The sequence below is a fragment of the Tachyglossus aculeatus genome, chromosome 8 (genome assembly GCF_015852505.1).
Source record: "Tachyglossus aculeatus isolate mTacAcu1 chromosome 8, mTacAcu1.pri, whole genome shotgun sequence".
Lineage (NCBI taxonomy): Eukaryota > Metazoa > Chordata > Mammalia > Monotremata > Tachyglossidae > Tachyglossus > Tachyglossus aculeatus.
In genome coordinates, this window is record NC_052073.1 from 3,371,849 (window position 1) to 3,393,529 (window position 21,681).

A 21,681-nucleotide genomic window follows, 5' to 3' on the forward strand; every position below is an offset into this window, starting at 1 on the left:
TTTTTCTTTAGTTTCTTTTAAATCGTATTTAAATATCCACTATGTGCCAAGCACTGTTTCAAGCACTGAAATGTATACAGGTTGGACGTAGTCGATGTCCCACAGGGGTCTCGCAGTCTTAATTCCCATTTTTCAGTTGGTAACTGAGACACAGAGAAGTGAAGTGACTTGCTCAAGGTCACACAGCAGGCCAGTGGCAGAGGTAGGATTAGAACCCAGGTCCTTCTGAGTTCCATTCCTTCATTCATTCATTCAGTCGTATTTATTGAGTGCTTACTGTGTGCAGAACACTGTACTAAGCGCTTGGGAAGTACAAGGTGGCAACATATAGAGACGGTCCCTACCCAACAGTGGGCTCGCAGTCTAGAAGTCACACTTCGAGACCTGTGCCCTATCCACTAGGCCACACTGCTTCTCAGTGGTTGCCCATCAACCCGTGCATCAAACTGGAACTCCTCACCATCGGCTTTAAAGCAGGCAATCAGCTCTCACCCCCTCCTACCTCACCTCCACGATCTCCCACTACAGCCCATCCCACACACTTTGCTCCTCTAAGCGCCGACTTGTTCGAGCTTGATCTTGAAAGGAATCTCACTGCCGACGTGCTCCCCCTGGCCTGGAAATCCCTCCCCCTCCATGTATGCTTAGTACAGTGCTCTGCACATAGTAAGCGCTCAATAAATACGATTGATGATATGCCAGACCACCTCTCTCCCCACCTTCAAAGCCATCTCTAAACAGTCCAGTCTTCCTGATTTGCCCTCTTTTCCCCGACTCCCTCTCACTTCTGCATCATCTATGCACTTGGATCTGTGCCCCAATTGTACATATTACAAATCTATAAATTATATTGTCTGTCTCCACTCCTAGACTGTAAGCCTATAGGCAGGAAGCATGTATTGTTCTCTCCCAAGTGCTTAGTACAGTGTCCTGCGCACTGTAAATATGAATGAATGAATGTGTACCAGGTAATTGTTGTATTATACTATCCCAAGCACTTAGTCCAGTGCTCTGCACACAGTGAGTGCTCAATAAAAACCATTGCTTGATTGACCGTATTTCCTCCTTTTTTTGGATTTTCATTCTCACCATTCAACTCCCACTCTACAAGGCAACTCCTAAATACTTTCCCTTTTTGATCATTAATGACTGACATTCAAAATCCATTAAAACTTTCATAATTGGCCGTCCTCTGGATTTTAACTGTCGTCCGATCTGTGTCATTACAGAACTTGCATCATTAGCCATTTTTAAGACTAAGCTGTAAGTGTAGGTTACTGGGTTGGGTTTTTTAGAATTTGTAATCTTCACTGCATTGAAGTATTTGGGGAATAGAGTAGGGTAGTTTAAATGTAAAGAGTTTCAAAGAAAATTAAAGTTGAAACAATGTAAAGTAAGGCTCTATCAGCCTAACTATTCATGTAGTTAGTGCTCTGTTCTATTTTTAATTCTTTTATTCTGTGTACCTTCTCAGCACACTGTTGTGATTTTCTAAATTGAAAAAAATACTCATTTTATTTCCTCCTGTGAGCACCTGCAGTTTGGGTTGACCCTGAGTTCCTTTCTTCCTCTAAACTTAGTTTTCATTTTGTCTTTTTGTAAAGTTCTATATTTTTTCTCATACTACAGTAGTCAAATTGTTCAATTATTCAGCCTTGGAATTTTCTATAGCCATTGCTCTTCCTGATAGTAGTAATAGTATTTAGCACTTTACTGTGTGCGGAGCACTATACTAAGTGCTGGGAAAGAATACACAGTTGGGAATTAAACATGGTTCATGTCCCTCTGGACTCACAACTGCAGTCCGAGGACCACCTTTCAGCCATTTTTATTTAATTATTACTATTATGTTTGTTACTATGTTTCAAGCACTGTTATAAACTCTGGGGTAGATATAAGATACCCAGGCTCTGGATCTTTACACTAGACATACTTGCTCCTCATTTTAGTACTCATAAGCTCCCCCTCCAGAGGTGGTCAGGGCCTCAGAGGCCAAATGGTTGAAACACAGATTAGTCAGTTTTGCCAACAGCCCTGGGAAAAGTTCTGTGAGCTGTGATTAATTCGCCATCCAGTTCATTAAAATATTTTATTCTTGGAGAAATTGTCCATTGTAAGCAACATAAGGGAGTCATGATGTATTTAGGATGCATTCCAACTCCCTTCTGATATAAAATAGTTTACGTTCCTCCCTTGGGAACCTAGTTTTAATGTCATATAGGTTGTTTCAAAGATCTAAGGATTGAAAACATTTACCAGTGTGCCCATCTCTTACTAACCATTCTCTGTTTGGCCCAGACCAACCTAATGCATGCATTGAAAGATGCTCAGAATCTGTGTAGCATTAAGCAGAATGTTGGGTTCTCCCTGATGGATTGATTTGTGTTGACCCCCACCTCCCTCGCTACCAAAGGAGAGGCTGCTGACTGGAAATATAGCTCTCCTGGGCTGAGCCTTTGGGAAACCAGTGGCCATACCTGCCACTCCATTTGTTAGGTGGGCCAAGCCCAAAGGCTCAGTGCTTCAGATTGGAGCAGGAGGAACCACCAGACACCTTCCCTAAATACAACCAGCTAGTGACCTCCCCTTCCATCCATCTGGGCCCCTGAGTCTTCTTGGGGTGGAGAAACAAGAGGACTGGGTCTCCCACCACAGCTGAACTCTCCTCAACTTGTCCTCACCTAGTCTCTTTGCAGAGCCACCAGAATGAGCATTTGGCAAGTAACTCTGTGTCCATCCTCTTTTCTGTTGGGAAGGCGGTGATGGCTCTCTCCTGCCCACCAAGCCGTGAGATAGAGGAGCAGCCCAGAAGACTACTGGGAGAGCTAGGGAGGAAAAGATAGGATCACTAGAGGCAAAATCGATGGTCCATCCCTAGGAGTGAGGATGGATATGGAGAGGGCAGCCATCTCACAGTTCCCCCCTGGCACCCTTGGATGCCACTGTCAGACTGCAGAGCTGGATGGGCTGTTGGTGTGACCCAAGAGTTGAATTGTGTAGGGTCTTGTGTCAGACTGAATAGGGGAAAGAACAAAAAGAAGAGGGACTAAGTATTAAAGGAACAGGATGGCAGGATAAGGACTGTGAGAAAGATATGAGGGGTACAGTCGCAGCCAAGAATGGGGAGCCATATAGGGGACAGAGGAGATGAGGCCTGGGAAAACCAGGAGAGAATTAGTGGAAGAGTGAATAGGAAGTGGATAGAAAAGGAGGAAAAAGCAGGTTCTGACCTCGGGATTTCTGCTAGCTTTCATTGGTGATATTTTCCCTGGCCTAATCTCTTTCAGCCAGTGGTCTATGTCATGTCGTTTATTTTAGGCAGCTTTCCATCAGATTCGCTGGATGTTTTCACTTGAATGTATGGAAAGAAATTATATTTTCAAGGAATCAAAAAATTTGTCACCTGCTCCCTAAACGTGCAAATTTCACGTTTGCCTTTCAAACTGCTCAGAATGTCCCAAATAGACTTAAGCATATGTGGAAGTAGGTTTTCTTCTTCATGGTATGTAATTAGTTTTTAGAGTGGAATAAAACTCATAAACAGAAAATTGTTCAGTGTAGTTACTCAATGGAGGAATGACACTTAAAGAAATTTTGATATTTTCGAGAAACCTCTCTTGCCCTGCTCCTTCCCCTCCCTTTATTCTTTCACTTCAAGGTAAAGGTAGATGTTCTTTGTGCTACGAGGAAGTCTTTCTAAAAGTGTCTACCTTCTGGTGTAAAAAGTCCAAATTTTTCATTTCGTGTCTTTGTAAAAACGAAAAGCATTATTAGAAAGAGGTAGAAAATACAAAGTAGAAATGGTCACACCATCACACAGAACCGTGGAGCGCCCTGCCCAGGAAAACTGCAGGTCACTGTGATGTAGGAAGGACTTAAAAAGAAGGGGAGATGAATCCGAGTCGGGAAGCTGAGATGACCCCGGGGAAGGAGCAGGATCCATGTAGGGGAAGACAGGCTATGAGGGAATGTAATTAAAATCTACAAAGTCATGAAGGGTTGAATAGGAAGTCACCCAACAAGCCCCACATCACCAGGATAAAGGGGCACCTATTGAAGTGTGGAGAGAGTGTGATGTGCCAAACAAACCAAAAAGAACATTTGGCCCAGTGGAGTGGCGAGCGCTTGGCATGCATTTCCCTAGGATGCCAGGCTGGCCAAAAATATCTGTATGTTCAAGAGGGATTTGAAAAAAAAAATAATGGACTAGAGAGCCAAGCTGGGCTCTAGAGGAATGCTAGCTTTGGGTATGTTAAGGATGCTGTCTGCTATGACCCTTAGTATTAGGGTGAATATCATCAAAGGTATTTATTGGATGCTTACTCTGTGGAGTGCACTGTACTAAGGGCTTGGGAGAATGTCATGGAGGACCATCATCCCACTGTTTCTTCCAACCATCGTATTGCTCCAGTCAGATGCAGAATCCTGGAAGGGATGGGCCATTGCTCTGTTCCCAAATCACTGGATAATCTCTTCAGAACTAAGTCATTTTGTAGCAGGATATCACTCAGGCTAGCAGGTAATAGGAATCGGTGATATTTATTGAGCGCCTACTAAATGTGATGCATTGTACTCAGCATTTAAGAGGGTTCAACAGAAACAAAGTACGCAGTCCCTTCCCTCAAGGAGTTACCAGTTGTTGCCGTAAAGCATTGCAGAGCCAGTTGTGATCACTGTCCCTTGTAATCATAAGGGTAGATGGGCAACTTCTCATCCATCTTCCTTTTCGAAGGAACTAAAGTTCATGTAGGGCCAGAAAAAAAAAAACCCAAACCAGGAAAATTACAGAAGGAGACGGGTGCCAAATACGACAGATGGTAAAATTCTGAAACTGGAAATTCCAGGTCAAAAAGGTGAGCATAAGAGGGTTACAGCTTGGATATTAGACAGAGTTGAGGAAGGGTTTGCAACCCGTACGCCGAGGTTAGCTTTGTGAGCGGCCAAGCCCGGGGGAGCCGAAGAATTTATCGGGTTCAGTTGGCAATGAGAACAGACCAGTGGGACACTTTAGCCCCAAATCCACTCTGCGGGCAAGTGTGTCCAGGTTATGCTGTTTTCTGTGAGGTAAATCAAATGGGCCAATCCCGCTATCCTCCCACTTGCTCGTACAATGCAGACTCGGCCCTGAAAGGGCCCGAATCAATCCATGGTATTTTTTGAACACCTGTTTTGTGCCGAGCACTGTACCAAGCACCTGGGAAAGGACAGTGTAATAGAGTTGAGTGCAAATGTCCATTGTTCGTAGATTGGGAAAATAGCTCCGGAGGAACAGAAAAAAGCATCCTCTCCTTATGGAAGACCTCCTAGGGTAAAGGATCTGGAATGCTACTTTTCTGGCCAGTTCAAAGGAAAACAAGGAAAGGTTTTAGGGGAAAACTTAAATGGCTCCTTAGAACATGATTGGCTTCAGAGGAAGGGGCTGGACAGAGTTGTCGGTTTGTGGCCGTTAACAGTGGTAGGTCAGTTGGAATGCCAGACTATCCTTTGGGGAAAAAGATTTATCAGTTATTAGCCCCATGCTTGTTTTCTACCCGAAAGAAAAACACCTGGTTGCCAGCTATTTTTTTCCTTCTTTAGGCAAAAAGCAGGAAGCAGATGAGTTAAGTGGAGATGCTTCAGTGGAAGATGATTCCTTTGTCAAGGTACAGTTAAAGCACTTGCAGGTTGAAGGACACGTGGTTAAAAAAAAAAAAAGATCCGTCAGCAGGGGAGAGGTGCAGAGTGGGCTGAAGGACAGTTGGGTTGATCTTGGGACCAGAACAGGGGGAAGGATGGGCGGCCTCCCAGCACCCCTGTTCTTGTTGCGATGGTCCCAAGTCCCTATGGCCAAGGAGCTGTAGTTTTCCCAGGGGAGTGGACAGCCGCATTCCCCTGGCCTCCCTCAGCTCCTGCTACCCAGGGCTAGGGAGTCCCTCATCTTCCTGCCAGTCTTTGAGAGAAAGCAGCGAGGCCTAGTGGAAAGAGCCCAGGCCTGGAAGTCCGAGGACCTGGGTTCTTATTCCAACTGCCTGCCGTGTGACCTGGAGAAGTCACTTCACTTCTCTGGGCCTCAGTTTCCTCAACTGTAAAATGGGGATTCAGTACCTGTTCTCCCTCCCACAAAGACTGCGAGCTCTATGCAGCACAGGGACTGTGTCCGGCCTAATTAACCCATACCTACCCCAGTGCTTAGAACAGTGTTTAACACATAGTAAGCGCCTAACAAATACTATTTTATAAAAGCACTCGGATGCCATGGGGCGCTTTTTCTGGTCCCCGGCCATTTCGGGGGAGCGTTGTCCCGACCTCAGTGGTCAAGAGAGGGAAATGTGCACCCTGCCCTCGGCGGGGCTTATGCCAAGGTGACAATGCAGTAGTAGCAGTGGCGACGGTTCGCACCGAGCCACCCTCTCTCCCGTCACCGCCTCCCTCGGGGTCCGTGGCGCAAGAGGCCCGGGGGAGGGAACAGGCACAGCCTGAGGTCCCGGGGCAGAATCTTTCCAAGCGTAGTCAAGATAGAGGAGGACCCGAGCGGCACACACCTCCTCTTCCAGCCAGTACCGGTGCCCTCAGGACCATGGTTCCTTCGTTGACGTGGGAAGCAAGGATTTGCGTAAACTTCGGAAGTTATGCTATCGGCAAACTGGTGGGTATCGCCGAACCTCCCCCTCCCTGTTCTCCCAAAGCGAAGTTGATGAGTCAGTGGGGATAGAGACAGGAGCACCTATTTGGGACAGACCCCTAGTTCAATCAGTCAGTTCAATCAATCAGTCGTATTTATTGAGCTCTTACTGCGTGCAGAGCTTTGTACTAAGCGCTTAGGAAAGTACAGTATAACCATAAACATCACATTCCCTGCCTAGAGTTCACCTAGGCTCTTGTGGGTACTCATAAAGGCACCCAGGATAACCGAATTATCCAGTCAGTGCGGGTGAGCAGCAGCTTTTCTGACTGGTCTAGGCCCACAAATATGAATTTAAAATTGTTAGTCTGTGGCGATTAGGTTTTTAATCCGCCGATTGGCAATTTAACCGCTACTATCCGTCATTGTGAAAAAAGACCCGAACTTGCCAGCTATAATTGTAACGCCTTCTTTTTTGGGTAGGACTTTTTATTTTTCCAAACAGCTTTTTAATTAGTTATCTCATTTTATCCTCACAACAGCCTCGTGAGGTACAGGCAGGTATTCTTTTCCCCACTCCACAGATCAGGAAACTGAGAGCCCAAAGGGGTTAAAGTGGCTTGCGTTATGTCCCACAGCAGGCCGGGGGGGCTGATCCAGGCCTGGATCATGATTCCCAGAGCTGAGCTCTTCCCACTGGCTCACGCTGGCCTCACGGCACCAGAACCCTCAGACATTCTCAGTTTTCTGGCTAGTCAGCGGGGCCCAAGTCACGGCTAGAAAGAGAGGTGAATGGACCCCCTGACTGGGAATGTTAAAATAAATAGTTTGAGTCACTCCTGGAGACACATGTCCAAACAACAAAGCACCCATTTAGTTTGTGCCAGACTGCCAGTTTTTGTAATCCGACAAGACATTACACGTCCCTCAGCTGACGCTGCCAAGGGTCTTAAAAGGTTCATTCTCAGTTTGGCTCATTTCAGGAGTCTAATTCTTTCCCAGGTCCCCATATCTTCCGTATGTCTCAGAAGTTTCGAAATCTGAAGAAGAATGGGAGCGGTTAATTTTCTTGTAATTATGTAGTGCTTAGGACAGTGATTTGCACATTCTAAGCGCTTAATAAGTGTTAGGATCACAACTGAGAAGTAAATTTAGTTTTCGCCCACAGTGAAAAGTTTGATCCTGTTAACTTGATTCCCTTTTTGAAAATCAGAGGAGGCAAATATTTAGAAACTCTGGTGGGATCATTAGCATCGGTTTAGTTCATGAACCAGTCGAACCAGTTAAGCTAGACTTCTGAAAGCACTAGTATAGTGAAATGTTTGCATTATTTTGGGAATTAAGTAACTGTGGTATTTAAACAAATGCTTCCGGTTCTAGCGAGTGTTCTTGGCTTTAAAGGAATGTGAACTGGAAACTCAAGATGCAAGCGATCAAGATGGGAATGATGAACTGAAGGACTCTGAAGAATCTGGTGAAAATGAAGAAGATAATTTGAGTTCTAAGGAGTTGTCACATACCGAACAGCGGAAGACTGATCTTGAGTCAAAACCAGCAGAAGGAGTAGAAGATGCAGAGAAAGAGGACCTGGAAAATCAGGTATCTTGCTGACTTTGGTGTAGAATTTGAGAAATTTAGTTTTGAACAGCCGGAGCAAGGGTGGGGAGTGGGGGGAGACATCCTTTGATTGTCCAATTTTCGGGGCCCACCACGGTCGTAATTTCCCTGACAAATTTATACTTTAGATCCACACTGCAGTGGAAGTGGAAACAGCTGCCTGATCTGCCGCCCAACTGGGCCATGCAAAGGAATTCGTACCAGGGTTTTCAGGCCACCCCGTTAGTGTCCTGGATTTGCCCAAGGTTCCCCTCCGCCCAGCAAGGTCTGTCCTTCAGCACACCCTGCTTAGAGCCATGCTTGGCACGGAATAAGCCCTTAACAAATACCGTCATTGTTATATACAGCCCTGAAGCCAGAGGGTCCTAGGGCAGTAGAAAGCAGCGGCGGCAACAGATGGTCCAGAGGTAAACCGAGCCATCTCTTAGGAGCTCTGCTGCTCTTGCCTGATTGCCAAGTTCTCACAGTCTGTCCCCATTGCATGCCACAATCTCCATGCCCCCTGCAACAGCGTGAAGTATCTCCAAATTAGGGGATCGGTGCTGCCCATACTCTAAGCTGGAATCTTTCCTGCTGCTCCAGTATAGCAAAAGGAGTTCATTGACCGCCAAACATTTCTTTAGTGCCCCCTGTATTGTGTGTCCTTATGTAACACTCGTGTATTGAGATTCAGCCAGATATTTCATTATTTTCTCTCTCTCATGGTTTTTTAAACCTCAGGAGAATGAAGCTCAAGAAGCAGAAGATGATGTCTTTCTAATCGTCCACGTAAGTTTTGGATCTTGTCCCACGTGTCTGATTTGGAGAAGTGCTGGAGACATGAAGTAAGAAGGTTTTGTTAGTGGTCTTGTTTTGGTCTTAGCTTTTTTTCCATACCCAACTCCTTTGAATTTGATATTGGCTCTCTTGGTTCTGAGGGGCATATGGGGGTCTTTAATATAGTTTTATTCCGGGTGGCGGCAAGGGCCTCGGACAAGGCCCTCCCACCTTTAGACTCGTAAGCTCATTGCCGGCAGGGAATGTGTCTGTTTGTCGTATTGTACTCTCCCAAGCGCTTAGTACCGTGCCCTGCACACAGTAAGCGCTCAGTGAATGAATAGCTGAAAGGGAGATTCCTAAATTGCTGCAGTGGTATCTCTTGCGATGAGGTTAGGATTTAATGTGGCAACAGCTGCTTGGGTTGAGACCCACCATCACTCTGAATACAGAAATAAATGATCGCGGCTGCTTTATTTTTAAAAGCGTGGCCTTTTCCCCAGTAAGTCTCCTGAGCCTAATTCTTAAGTTTTGTATTGTGAGAGCCTTGGGATGCAAAGGTCCATGATGTTGATGGCGTCCCAGACCTTCGTCTGTGTTTAAATGTCCTCGGCCGAGTAGCAGGATGGACTGGTTTCAGTGTTGCCTTCATTCTCTTTCCTCTCCCAGTGGGTATGGTGGGGGTTCTCATGTAAGGGGGTTGGGTGGCCAGAGGCTGATGATAGCCCCAAACCGGCCGGACAGCCCTGGGTTCTCCCAGCAGAACAGAACCCGCGGGACTGGTCGAGGGCCGTGGGCCAGCCTGAGAAACTCACTAGCCAATCGCCCTCCTAGCGTTTTGGCCTTCACCGCCGTACATGAGCTCCGATGGTTAGGCTTTCACTGGGAGTCATTAGCCTTCGCTTCTGGTTTTCCTGAAATAATTATCCCTAGAGGTAACTCTCCAGTAATGCAGTTGGTATTGCTTGGCGTCTTGTGTTCCCAAGTCATTTTTTTTTTAATGGCATTTTTTAAGCGCTTTACCATGTAACCAGATACTGTACCAAGCGCTAGAGTAGATACAAGCTAATCACATTGGACACAATCCATGTCCAAATGGTGGGGGGGTCACAGTCTTAGTCCTCATTTTGCAGATGAGGTAACTGAGGCACAGAAAGGTAAGGAGACACAGCAGGTGAGTGTCAGGGCCAGCCTTAGAACCAAGGTCCGTTAAGTTCCCGTACTCTTTCCACTAGGCCATGCTGCATAATTAATCACTCAGCTCTCCTGTAGCACAGGGATTACTTTAACAAGCCGTACTTTAAGGAAAATGAGCACCCCGATGCCGCCTTTTCTTCCAGCGTTGCGTTCCATCCAGGTAGATGCTTGCTATCAGAAGAAAGTCTCCAAACTCCCGAACAGAATCCTAGCCAAAACGAGTAGTGATGGGAGAGCCGAGCGTACTTGCTTACGGTATGGTATCTGTTGAGCGCCTACTGTGTGCCAGGTACTGTACTAAGTGCTGGGGTGGATACAAGCAAAACGGGTTGGACACGGTGCGTGTCCCGCAAAGGGCTCGCGGTCTTGTTCCTCATTTTACAGATGAGGTAACTGAGGCACAGAAAAGTGAAGTGACTTGACCGAGGTCATCACACAGCGGACAGGTGGCCGAGCCGGGGGTAGAACCCAAGTGCTTTTGATTCTCTGGCCCGTGTTCTATCCACTAAGCCACGCTGGTGTTTCCAAACACCTTTGGAAGGGGCCATTTAAAATTGCACTGAAGCGAGGAATATTATTTGACTCATAATAGGGACCGACAGATGAACGGTAAATGCTGTGTAAAAATAATAATTGTATTTGCTCTGTGCCAGGCACTGTTTTAAACATTGGAGTTAGATACAAGGTAATCAGGTTGGGCACAGTCCCTGTCCCATGTGGGGCCTCACAGTCTAAGTAGGAGGGAGAACAGATATTGAATCCTTGTTTTCCGTAGGAGGAAACTGAGGCCCTAAGGACTAAGGGGACTTGCCCAAGGACCTGGGATAAGAATCCAGGTCCTCTGACATTCAGGCCTGGGCTCTTTCCGCTGGGTCACACTGCTTCTCATGGAAACCCAGCTGTGGGAGAAGTCTTTCAGTGCTTGGAAGAATTTAATTTTATGGAAGGTCTCAAAGAGTGTTATAGTTTAGAATTTGTCATCTTATAATAATAATTATGGTATTTGTTAAGCATTTACTATGTGCAAAGCCCTGTTCTAAGCAACTATCTTCTGTTGTTTTGTTTGTCTAGTTAAATTTTAGTGTATAAAGTTGGTAGCTTTTTCCCTACCAAGGTTATGTTTATTAGACTCAATCAATGAATTGTATTAAGTGCTTACTATGTGAAGAGCACTGAACTAAGTACTTGGGAGAGTAAACTATAACAGAATTGGGATACGTGTTCCCTGCCCATAATGAGCTTGTAGTCCAGAGAGGGAGGCGGACATTAATAAGAATAAATAAGTCATCTGTAGTATTTAAAGATACGTATATACGTGCTGTGGCTGTTGGGGAAGTGCTTTGGGATTAGGGTAATTGTTGCATTTCTCACAACCGTAGTTGGTATTCTTTCCATTTTCCCCCTCCAGTGAGGCCAGCACCTTCTTACAGTGGTTGTAAATAAACACAAAGCGTGTGCTCACCTGCCTCCGTGTTGGCTCCGGTCCCATCTAGCTAGCGGGAGCATTTGGGGAAAGAGCTTATATTCATTCATTGTCATATTTATTGAGCGCTTACTGTGTTCAGAGAACTGTACTAAGTGCTTGGAAAGTGCAATAAAGCAATAAAGAGACAATCCCTGTCCGCAGTGGGCTTACAATCTAGAGGGGGGAGACAGACATCGAAACAAGTAAACAGGTATTAATATAAATAAATCAAATGATAGATATATACGTAAGGGCTGTGGGGGTCGGGGGGGGAGCAAAGGGAGCAAGTCGAGGTGATGCGGAAGAGGGGGAGCTGAGGAAAAGAGGAGCTGTGCCTTCAGTAGGACTTTGAAGAGCTGAAGCGGGGAGGGTCCCAGAGCCCCCTGGGTGATGAGGAAGACCATCCAGCGTGGACTGGGGGGAGCAGAAGCACTCCTGAGTCTGCCCCACCTATTCATTGGAAGCGTTATGTGGACCTTTCAATCAACTGAGTGAACTATCCTCTCGTTCATTCGTCAGAGCCGCCTCGGGCGTTTGTTAAGGGCATGCCTTTGCCCTTTTCCCAGGCACTGTTTTTGAGGACGTATGAATTTGGAACCTTTGTAGCATTATTTTTTTTTAATGCTGAAAGTCCTTCCTGCATTTCCAGCGCTTAGAACAGTGCTTTGCAAATAGTAAGTGCTCAATAAATGCCATTAACAAACAAGCAATAGAAAGTCATGTTGAAATTACTAAAATTCTCTTCGTCTGGCCCCCTCTTAAAACTTGGCACACTTAAACTGGCTCGTGCCACATCAGGCCTCAACTGTCTTCGTACCCATCATTTTAAAGTAGACATTGTTTTTTTTTTTTTCCTCTGTGTGTTAATTCCCATCAACCTTGAAGCAACACAAATGAAACTGACCTGTTTGGGCAGGTCCTATGAGTGATTGCTTCGGTAATTCCTTGAGAAGCATCTGACTGTAAATGCCCTACCACTCACCCTGGAAGGGAAAGGGGCCCATAAAAGGGTCCTGATAGGATCCCACTCTGCCCAAATGAGACCAGTTGGCTCTGCCCCCTTCAGCCCAGAGAGTCTCGGGACATTCTTTCCCTGTGCAGTTGTGAAAGTGCCGTCTACTCTAGACTGTAAGCTCCTTGTGAGCAGGGAATGTGTGTTACAGTGTACTCTCCCAAGCACTTGGTACAGTACTCTGCACACAGCAAGCTCTCAGTAAATATGATCCATCAGCAATTGTTATTTTGCCCTACTGAAAGCCCACCTCCTCCAGGAGGCCTTCCCAGACTAGGCTGCCCTTTTCCTCTACTCTTCCTCCCCTCCCCATCGCCTTGACTCCCTCCCTCTGCCCTACCCCCTTCCCGCCCCACAGCACTTGTGTATATATTTGTTATTTTATTTGTTTTTTTAATGATGTGTACATATCTATAATTCTGTTGGTTCATATTGATGCTGTTGATGCCTGTTTACTTGTACCTGTTTTGTTGTCTGTCTCCCCCCTTCTAGACCTTGAGTCCATTGATGGGTAGGGATTCTCTCAATTTATTGCTGGATTGTACTTTCCAAGCGCTTAGTACAGTGCTCTGCATACAGTAAGCGCTCATTAAATATGATTGAATGAATGAATTTTTTAAATGATACCTGTTAAGCACTTACTATGTGCCAAGCATTGTACTAAGTGCTGGGGTAGATACAAGATAATCAGGTTATCAGGATAACCCAACAATGACGTCACCCCGAACAGGGCGAGACTGTTCACGTTGTAGACGTGCGCATACAAACATACGTTTCACAACTTCCAAGTGTGACCAGAGACCCGGGCTTCATTACCCCCTTCGTCATCCTCAACCCTGTCTGTAATCTAACTGGAACGTGGTTCAGTGGGCCGTTTCCTAATCCTGCTTGGCACTAAGAAGCAGTGTGGCATAATGGAAAGAGCACAGGCCTGGGAGTTAGAGGAACTGCGTTCTAATCCTGGCTCTGCCACATACCTGCTGTGTGACCTTTGGCAAGTCTCTTAACTTCTTTGTGCCTCAGTTCCCCCATCTGCAAAGTGGGGATTCAGGCTACTTAGAGTGTGGGCCCCATGTGGGACCTGATATCAGTGACCTCATCTGTAAAATGGGGATCAAGACTGTGAGCCTTATGTGGGACAGGGACTGTGTCCAACCAGATTAGCTTGTAACCACCCCAGTGTTTAGAGATGTGCCTTCTATTTTCCATCTACACTCACTCCCTTGCTGAACTCATTCGCTCCCACGGCTTCAACTATCATCTCTTCGCTGTTGACACCCAAGTCTACATCTCCACCCGTTGTCTCTCTCTTCCTCCAGGCTCGCATCTCCTCCTGCCTTCAGGACATCTCTACCCGGATGTCCTCCCGTCACCTAAAACTCCGCATGTCCAAGTCAGAGCTCCTTATCTTTCCTCCCCAAAACCTGTCCTCCCAGTGACTTCCCGTCACTGTGGACGGCACAACCATCCTTCCCGTCTCACAAGCCCGCAACCTTGGTGTCATCCTTGATTCCACTCTCTCATTCACTCCACATTTCCAATCCCTCACCAAAGCCTGACGCTTTCACCTTCACAACATCGCCAAGATCTGCCTTCTCCTCTCCATCCAAACTGCTTCCATGTTAGTACAATCACTCACCCTGTCCCAACTGGATTACTGCATCAGCCTCCTTTCTTATCTCCAAACCTCCTGTCTCTCCCCCTTTCAGTCCATACTTCACTCTGCTGCCCGGATTTTCTTTCTACAGAAACATTCTGGGCATGTCACCCCTCTCTTCAAAAATCTCCAGTGGTTGCCTATCAACCTCCATATTGAACAAAAACATCTCACTATTGGCTTCAAAGCTCTCCTTCACCTTGCCCCCTCTTACTTCACTTACCTACTCTCCTACATCCCAACCCGCACACTTGACTTCTCTGGTGCTAACCTCCTCACTGTGCCCCTTGTTCTCGCCAGTCCCACCGTTGACCCCTGGGCCAGGTCCTATCTCTGGCATGGAACACCCTCCCTCCTCAAATCTGCCAAACAGTTACACTTCCCCCCCTTCAAAGCCCTACTGAAGGCGCACCTCCTCCAAGAGGCCTTCCCAGACTAAGCTCCCTTTTCCTCAGCTCCCCCTCCCCTCCGCGTCACCTCGATTCGCTCCCTTTGCTCTACCCCCCACACTCCCCGCCCCACAGCACTTGAGTATACATATGTACATATCTTTAAGTCTATTTCTATTAATGCCTCTTTATTTGTTTTGATGTCTGTCTCCTCCCTTCTAAACTGTAAGCCCGGTGTGGGCAGGGGCTTTATTGCTGAATTTTACATTCCGAGTGCTTAGTATAGTGCTCTGCACACAGTAAGAGCTCAATAAATACAATTGAATGAATGAATGAAAGTCCCTGGCATGTAATAACTGCTTAACAGATACCACTATTATTATTATTAGTAGTAGTAGTAGTAGTAGTAGTAGTATAAATCAACCGTATTTATTGAGTGCTTACTGTGTGCAGAGCACTAAACTAATCTCTTGGGAAAGTATAATATAACGGAGTGGGTAGGCACCTTCCCGGCTCACAACGGGTGTACAGTCTGAGGACGAGCTTACATTGGTACAGTGTTTGGCACATAGTAAGCACTGAAATACCCCAATTATTACTATTATTACCGGACACTCTCACCTTTTCAGGCATTTTTCTCAGAAAGGAAATCCTGATAACTCTGAGTGGTTTGCCTCTTCCTTCACATGTCGCCGCAGATGAAATCCTGTGCGGGGAGGGCCCTTCTATATAGGACATCAGAACTACACTTGCTTCTCCTTTAATGCAAGGGTCATTTTCTGGCAAAGCCCCTGATGCGGAGCGCCCAAGTACAAGTTAGTTTCTTCTGACCCGACAGTCCCCGGTACCCAGGAGGGCCCACGTCGGGCGGAACAGTCCAATTTCTAGTAAAGTTCTAACCGAAGGGCCTTAGGAGAACTGAGGCGACTCAGGGAGGTGACAACTCACGATTTTTAATTTCCGCCTCCTTTCCTCCCGCAAGAGTGACGTGATTGTATACAGAACGGGCGTATCGAAATTGATTAGAGTAGGCAGTGAATTTGTGGACTCACTGAAGAAAAAGTAATGTGTTTTGCACCACACAGGTGTGTTGAATTTGAAGCCCCCTATATTTCATTAGAGTGCGATTTCGTACAAGAGGTCCCTTCATTTATTGAAACTGATCCCTGCTTTCTAGGCCGAAGTCTTAGAAGAATCGCAATGTAGGTTGCGGTTATGGTGATGACGGAAGGTCAGAGCCTCTTCCTGTGCAGTTTATTTACATTTGGCTCTTCTCTCAATTTCAGAATGGTGAAGAGGAAGAGAATGAGAAAGGTATGTTGGAAGTTAAGTTGCTAAAAGGTGGCTGACGCATTTTCCCCCATTGAGAGATTACAGGAGCAAGGGATTAAAGCACCTGCGTTTCTTAATCTTTTGTTTCATTAATAGGTTTGCCCTCTGATAGCCTGCAAATTAAGTAACCGCATCTGGATCCACTTTTTCAAAATGTTTAATTTTTCTTTAAACATTTTAGCTCCGCTCTAACTGACTGGTCCATATTGGCGACTGTGGGGAGTCCGGTCCCCTGTCTGTGTAATTCGCCCGCCCCGTTTTAATTCAGCGATCCTATTTATAATCACTTTTTATAACTTCTAGCGTACGGTAAGTTTTGATGCCCAAACAAGACTTGCCCTGCCGTAACTCCTCCGTGCTTCCCTGGAGTCGGCGGAATGTGACTAATTTCACTGTACAACTAGCCCCTCAACTCGTGGGTCCCCATCACGGTCTCTTGACTCGCCCTCGGCCGCCGCTGGGAAACGGCAGCCCGCCTGGCCCGGAAAAGCAAGCAGAGTCCTCCGCGACTTTGAATGTCGACCCCCCCCCTCCTCCCCCCGACCGGGTCTCAGGGACTCCAAACCACCACCGGATAAGCCATCCAACCGCAAGCCACCGCTGGACACGCACCACACCCGCCCGACGGAGACGCGGCCTCGGAAGACTTCCTGGACTGAGTCCCCAGGACTCTCCACCCTGGGGACTAGGAAAGGACCACGGGAGCGCTGGCTTCGGCAAGGAGACAAACCCAGCGGCGCCACGGCTCCGGTTCGAGCAAAACCACGGACTCCAGCGGCTTTCCAGGGACCTTTTGCCTGCACTTCTCTCCTTTCCGGGAGCGCCCGAAATGGACGGACAGTCTGCCTACGTGCCCGCGCGCAATCAGCGGACGTCGGCGACGCGGGCGAAGAGCAGGAACGGCCAGCCGGCGGAACGGGGAACGACTCACCTTCGGAGCCTTCTGCAGCCCCCTCGCGAGCCACTCTGGACTGCCCATCACCTGGACCAGAGGAGAGGGACGATAGACCGGACCTTTAGATCGCTAGAAGACCATCTTTGACCCTCAGACTCTAACCTTGTAGAAGGAACAATGACGGGACGGGCTTTGGAAAGGCCCCAGGCCTTATAAAAACCCTGGAATTTGGAACATTTGACTGGCAACGGCTCTTCACGCTCTGAATTGTCATCCGCCGGACAAACCTTCCACCCGGCATATTAACTTCCAAACGGATACTAACTCGGGGAGGCCACGGTACCTCCGACGCCAGCTTGGCGGCATCCGTCCGTCACCAGCGTCTTTCCCATGAAGAAGAATAAAGCGATCCGGGGTTCAGGATTGTTTGTGTTGATTCCCTTGTGTGTTTTCTAACCTGCCATCGGTGCTAATTAATGGGCTTTGCTTTTTCTAGGTCCTATTCTAGATGATGAATATGAAATTGTTTAAACTTCTTGTTTTGCCATATTTATTCCTGTTAAATCCTCTTAGATATAGCAGGTTCTGGTGATGGTACACAAGAAGTATCTAAACCTCTTCCTTCAGAAGAGAACCTAGCTGAGGCTGATCAGACAGCTCACGAAGAGATGGAAGCTAACTCGTCTGTGAAAGAAGCTGAGGACGACAACATTTCGGTCACAATCCAGGCTGAAGATGCCATCACACTGGATTTTGATGGTGATGACCTCCTCGAAACAGGTAAAAATGTGAAAATTACAGATTCGGAAGCAAGTAAGCCAAAAGATGGGCAGGATGCCACCCCCCAGAGCCCGGAGAAGGAAATCAAGGATTATGAGACGAATGAGAACCATAAAGATGGTAAGAAGGAAGACGGCGTGAAGGGCGACCCCGTCAAGAAGGAAGCCAGAGAAAGCTCAAAGAAAGCAGAATCTGGAGACAAAGAAAAGGATACTTTGAAGAAAGGGCCCTCCTCTACAGGGGCTTCTGGGCAAGCAAAGAGGTTTGTTTTTCTATGTCCGTTCTTTACGATACCGAGTTCCAGCATTCGATAAGATCACTCCACATTAAGGGGGGAAGCGTCAAGAACCTTGTAATTAGTATCCTATGATCCTGCCTAGAATTTTTTTTTGAACGTCATAAGTTACTCTTGTAAAAACGATTCAAGATCTTCGTTTATACAGATACGGTTTGTCCTACCGATTGCATTGTCGAATTGTCAGCATTTATTTATTTCGGTCTTTTGTGTTTTTTTGTGTTTTTTTTTTCCAATTGACGAGTTTTATTTTTGTTTTGTTTTTTGGTTGCTTCCTTTTTTTAAAATCCCCGTGATGATGGTAATGAACAACTGTCAGTTCTAAGAACACAAAATGAAGTCAAGTCCCAGTTCTGAAATCTGGAGAAGATGGCCATATCTCCACTGAATAGAATTTTCAGAAAAATCTAGATCTTCAGGCATCTTGGGGAAAATCAGTGCAAGAATCCCAAGGGAGTCATTTATTCAAATAACCCAATTCAGCCCTTTTGCGTTGTTAACCTGTTCAAAGAGCAGTGGTGTGGAATGTGATAGGTAGCAATCTCTCTTGTGTCTTCAATTTTCTCCTGGTGATTTGCTCCCCTAGCTCTTCGAAGGACTCTAAAGAAAGCAAGACCGCATCTAAGGATGACAAAGGTAACGGGCTCCTGCCAACGCGGGTTATTCGGGGGAGGCCTCCGTGAAGGGGGTGATGGGCTTTGGCCTGGCCTCTTCCTTCCCTCCCTCTCCACATTCCCCCACCCCATGACATTGACTCTCTGAGGCAGCCATGGCTTCTTCTTTTCACGGACACGAATAAATAAGCATTGTTGGCCGTGGATTTGTGTTGTTGTTGTTGTTGTTGTTGTTTTTAATTGGAAACCTTTGCTGAGGAAGCCCAACTTGGTCGCTCTTCATTGGAGCGTGTCTATAGAATGGGGTTAGAGAGTTCCAGATTCCTTTCCCCACCACCCTATCTCTCTTCGGAGAGAAGACAGATTTAGGGTTTTAATCCTTTCCAGGATAGGAGGCAGATCTGGAAAAGGCAGTTTTGTTCATTACACTACGTAGACAGACTTTCACTTTGGAAAAAATCCACTGACATATTTTTCAAAGCGGTATGTGAACTTCCACCACTTGTGAGGAGGATGTCGTTTATGCTAAGATGGTGTAGTATTTCATGGGCTGCCATCTTCAGAATCAATCAGTGGTGTTTATCGAGCACATTTGCTTTGTGCAGGACACCATACTAAGCACTTGGGAGAGTTTACAGAGCCGTGGGATTAGTTGACACGATCCCTGTCCACGGGGAGCTTTCAATCTAGGGGAATAGCATTGAAGTCTAATCAGGTTGGATTTTAAAACTACACTGGTTAGAAGGCCAGAGTGCAGTTGGGCAACAGTCCTCTTTGTGTATGCATAGGAAAGCCCCTGACTGCTGATAAACCAAACTTGGCCAAACCCAAATCCCTCCTGAGAATGCCCCCTGCCCTGGCCACTGTAAGATGGTGGCACGGGGCAACCTCAAATTTTAACTCACGGCAATACCTCATGCATAGTAGAAAAGAATGGGATTGTGGCTCTTTCCAAGCGTGGTTTAGAAATGTTCTTCTGGCATTCCAGCTCTCACTTCAACTCAGAATAGAGTGGTGTTCAAAGCAGGGCGCTGGATTTCTGTGGACAGATTTCGTTGGTCTCGAATGGTAATAGGGAGAAGCTGGAAAAAGCCAACTGCTCCAATAGCATATGGGTGGGGATGGCGGTTCCATTGCTCATAGCAAAGTGAACTGTCTCCTTTGGACCCAGTGACTCTTTGAAGTTTGGTTTCTCAAACTTCCCTTCCTCCGGCCCAAAGATTTCCAGATCTGAAAGATACCAGGAGCTCTCCTGAACTGAACTTGAACTGTCCCACATGGTACTGTCCAGTCCAAAGGGCAGCAACCGCCAGCTTGGATTCTCTGCCAGGCTCCACTGACTTTCCCGGCTTCCAGCTAGGTAGCAGCAGCCTGAGTTCCACTCCTGTGGATCTGTGACCCATCAGCTGCTCCTGCCTACTCTTGGCTGGATCCCTCCCTCCCTCCCTCCCCTGGCCCCACATTAAAAACTTGCTGACAAAAAGCCTATTGCAGCAAGTCTCACGATCCTAGGAGCCTGACCTGATGTCCGGCAGCCCATTAAGAAAATGGCTCTTGGGTACCGCCCTCAAGGAAGCCCTCGTTCTTGCTTTCGGCCCCTGGGGAGGATGTAGAACCGCAGCCGGCCAGCCCCTATGGCACCCAAAGCTGCTCAGATCACTTCTCAGCAGGATTCCCCCGCTCCTTTCTTCTCATTTTGTTTCTTTCCATCTTTCCCTCTGCCAAATTGGCTGAATGGTCTCATTTCCTTCTCTGGTCCCAGGAGGGCTCAAGCTGTGATGCCCAATCCCAGGAGTCAGGATAATGTCTCGGTTCCCCCTTGGAGGTGGAGTGTTCTCCCTTTTGGAACTCAGCACGGATGGGAACGGGACAGAATGAGTTTTTCTTCCTCTGGTTGTACCCAGCTTCGCACTTGGAATTTTCAGTGCCTTGCCCTTTGACCAGCTTGACTTTACGGATGGCGTGCTGGACAGGAGAGACGGGGTTCTGGGGCCCTGCCTCTTGGAATGCATTCTTTTAGCTCCATCCATGACCCTGCTTTCTAGTCTAACATAGGGGGACAGCCGGATGTTGAACCACCCTATTTCCGCCTCTGATGCAGGAAGCGCAGGCAGCACCGGGGGTGGCAGCGGCAGCTCGACGCGAAACCTCTGGGTCAGCGGACTTTCCTCCAACACCAAAGCGGCCGACTTGAAGAACCTCTTCGGGAAATACGGAAAGGTATTTTCACCTATTGGTTCCCCGCTCCCCGCCAGGGTTCCAGGTGGAACATTTTTGGTTCCGAGGTAGGAGATGCTGGTGTAGCCGAGTATGTTTAGTTACTGTGGCCAGTGACTGGAATGGCCTTTTGGGGGGATTGGAGTTCGGCGGTGGGCCCTAGGTCCCCTCCGTGTCTCAAGTCAGCAGGGAGAATAATGCGTGAATGAAGCCCTGCACGAGAGACAGCCGATTACATATGTTCCTTGTCCTTTTGCCATTTTCTCCCGTTGTCTTTGAGGGAAATGATGTGGGGGCGCTTCTTGGGATTGCTTTCGGACCATAACAGCAGCCTTTCCTACCAGAGACCAGGATGATGTTCGCTGCGTTGGACACTGGTGCCAGGCAGTCTTCCTCATCTCTCGCCTTTCCCTCAGGTTCTCAGTGCCAAGGTGGTTACCAACGCCCGGAGCCCCGGCGCCAAGTGTTACGGCATCGTCACCATGTCCTCCAGCACAGAGGTCGCCAGGTGCATCGCCCATCTTCATCGCACAGAGCTGCACGGACAGCAGATCTCAGTCGAAAAAGTAAGCTTGGGAGCGTTCCCCCGTAAGGGTGAGGTTTGTCGGAGATTAAAGCCGCCTGATCAAAACATGCTAACCAATTACAGGTATTCATTGAGAGCTTACTGTGTGCGGAGCACTGTATTAAGTGCTTGGGAGCATACAGTACAACGGAGTTGGTAGACATCTTTCCTGCCCACAAGGAACTTGCAGTGTAGATGGGGAGATAGACATTAATAGAAATAAATGTCACGGATATGGGCCCACGTGTTTTGGGAATGAGGGTGTTGTGAATAACAAGTACGGATCCTG

At 47.2% G+C, this 21,681-nt stretch overlaps 1 protein-coding gene across 1 annotated transcript in view; it reads left to right on the forward strand.

Moving 5' to 3' along the window:
* The window catches only part of SLTM (SAFB like transcription modulator), a 40,075-nt gene that overhangs the window by 9,038 nt on the left and 9,356 nt on the right, over positions 1-21,681 (forward strand). Inside the window, exons 3-10 of the mRNA XM_038749963.1 lie at positions 5,578-5,642; positions 8,003-8,200; positions 8,939-8,986; positions 15,981-16,008; positions 17,495-17,963; positions 18,583-18,632; positions 20,712-20,830; positions 21,244-21,393. Of these exons, the coding sequence (XP_038605891.1) occupies positions 5,578-5,642; positions 8,003-8,200; positions 8,939-8,986; positions 15,981-16,008; positions 17,495-17,963; positions 18,583-18,632; positions 20,712-20,830; positions 21,244-21,393 (1,127 nt within the window). The remainder of the gene's footprint in view (positions 1-5,577; positions 5,643-8,002; positions 8,201-8,938; positions 8,987-15,980; positions 16,009-17,494; positions 17,964-18,582; positions 18,633-20,711; positions 20,831-21,243; positions 21,394-21,681) is intronic.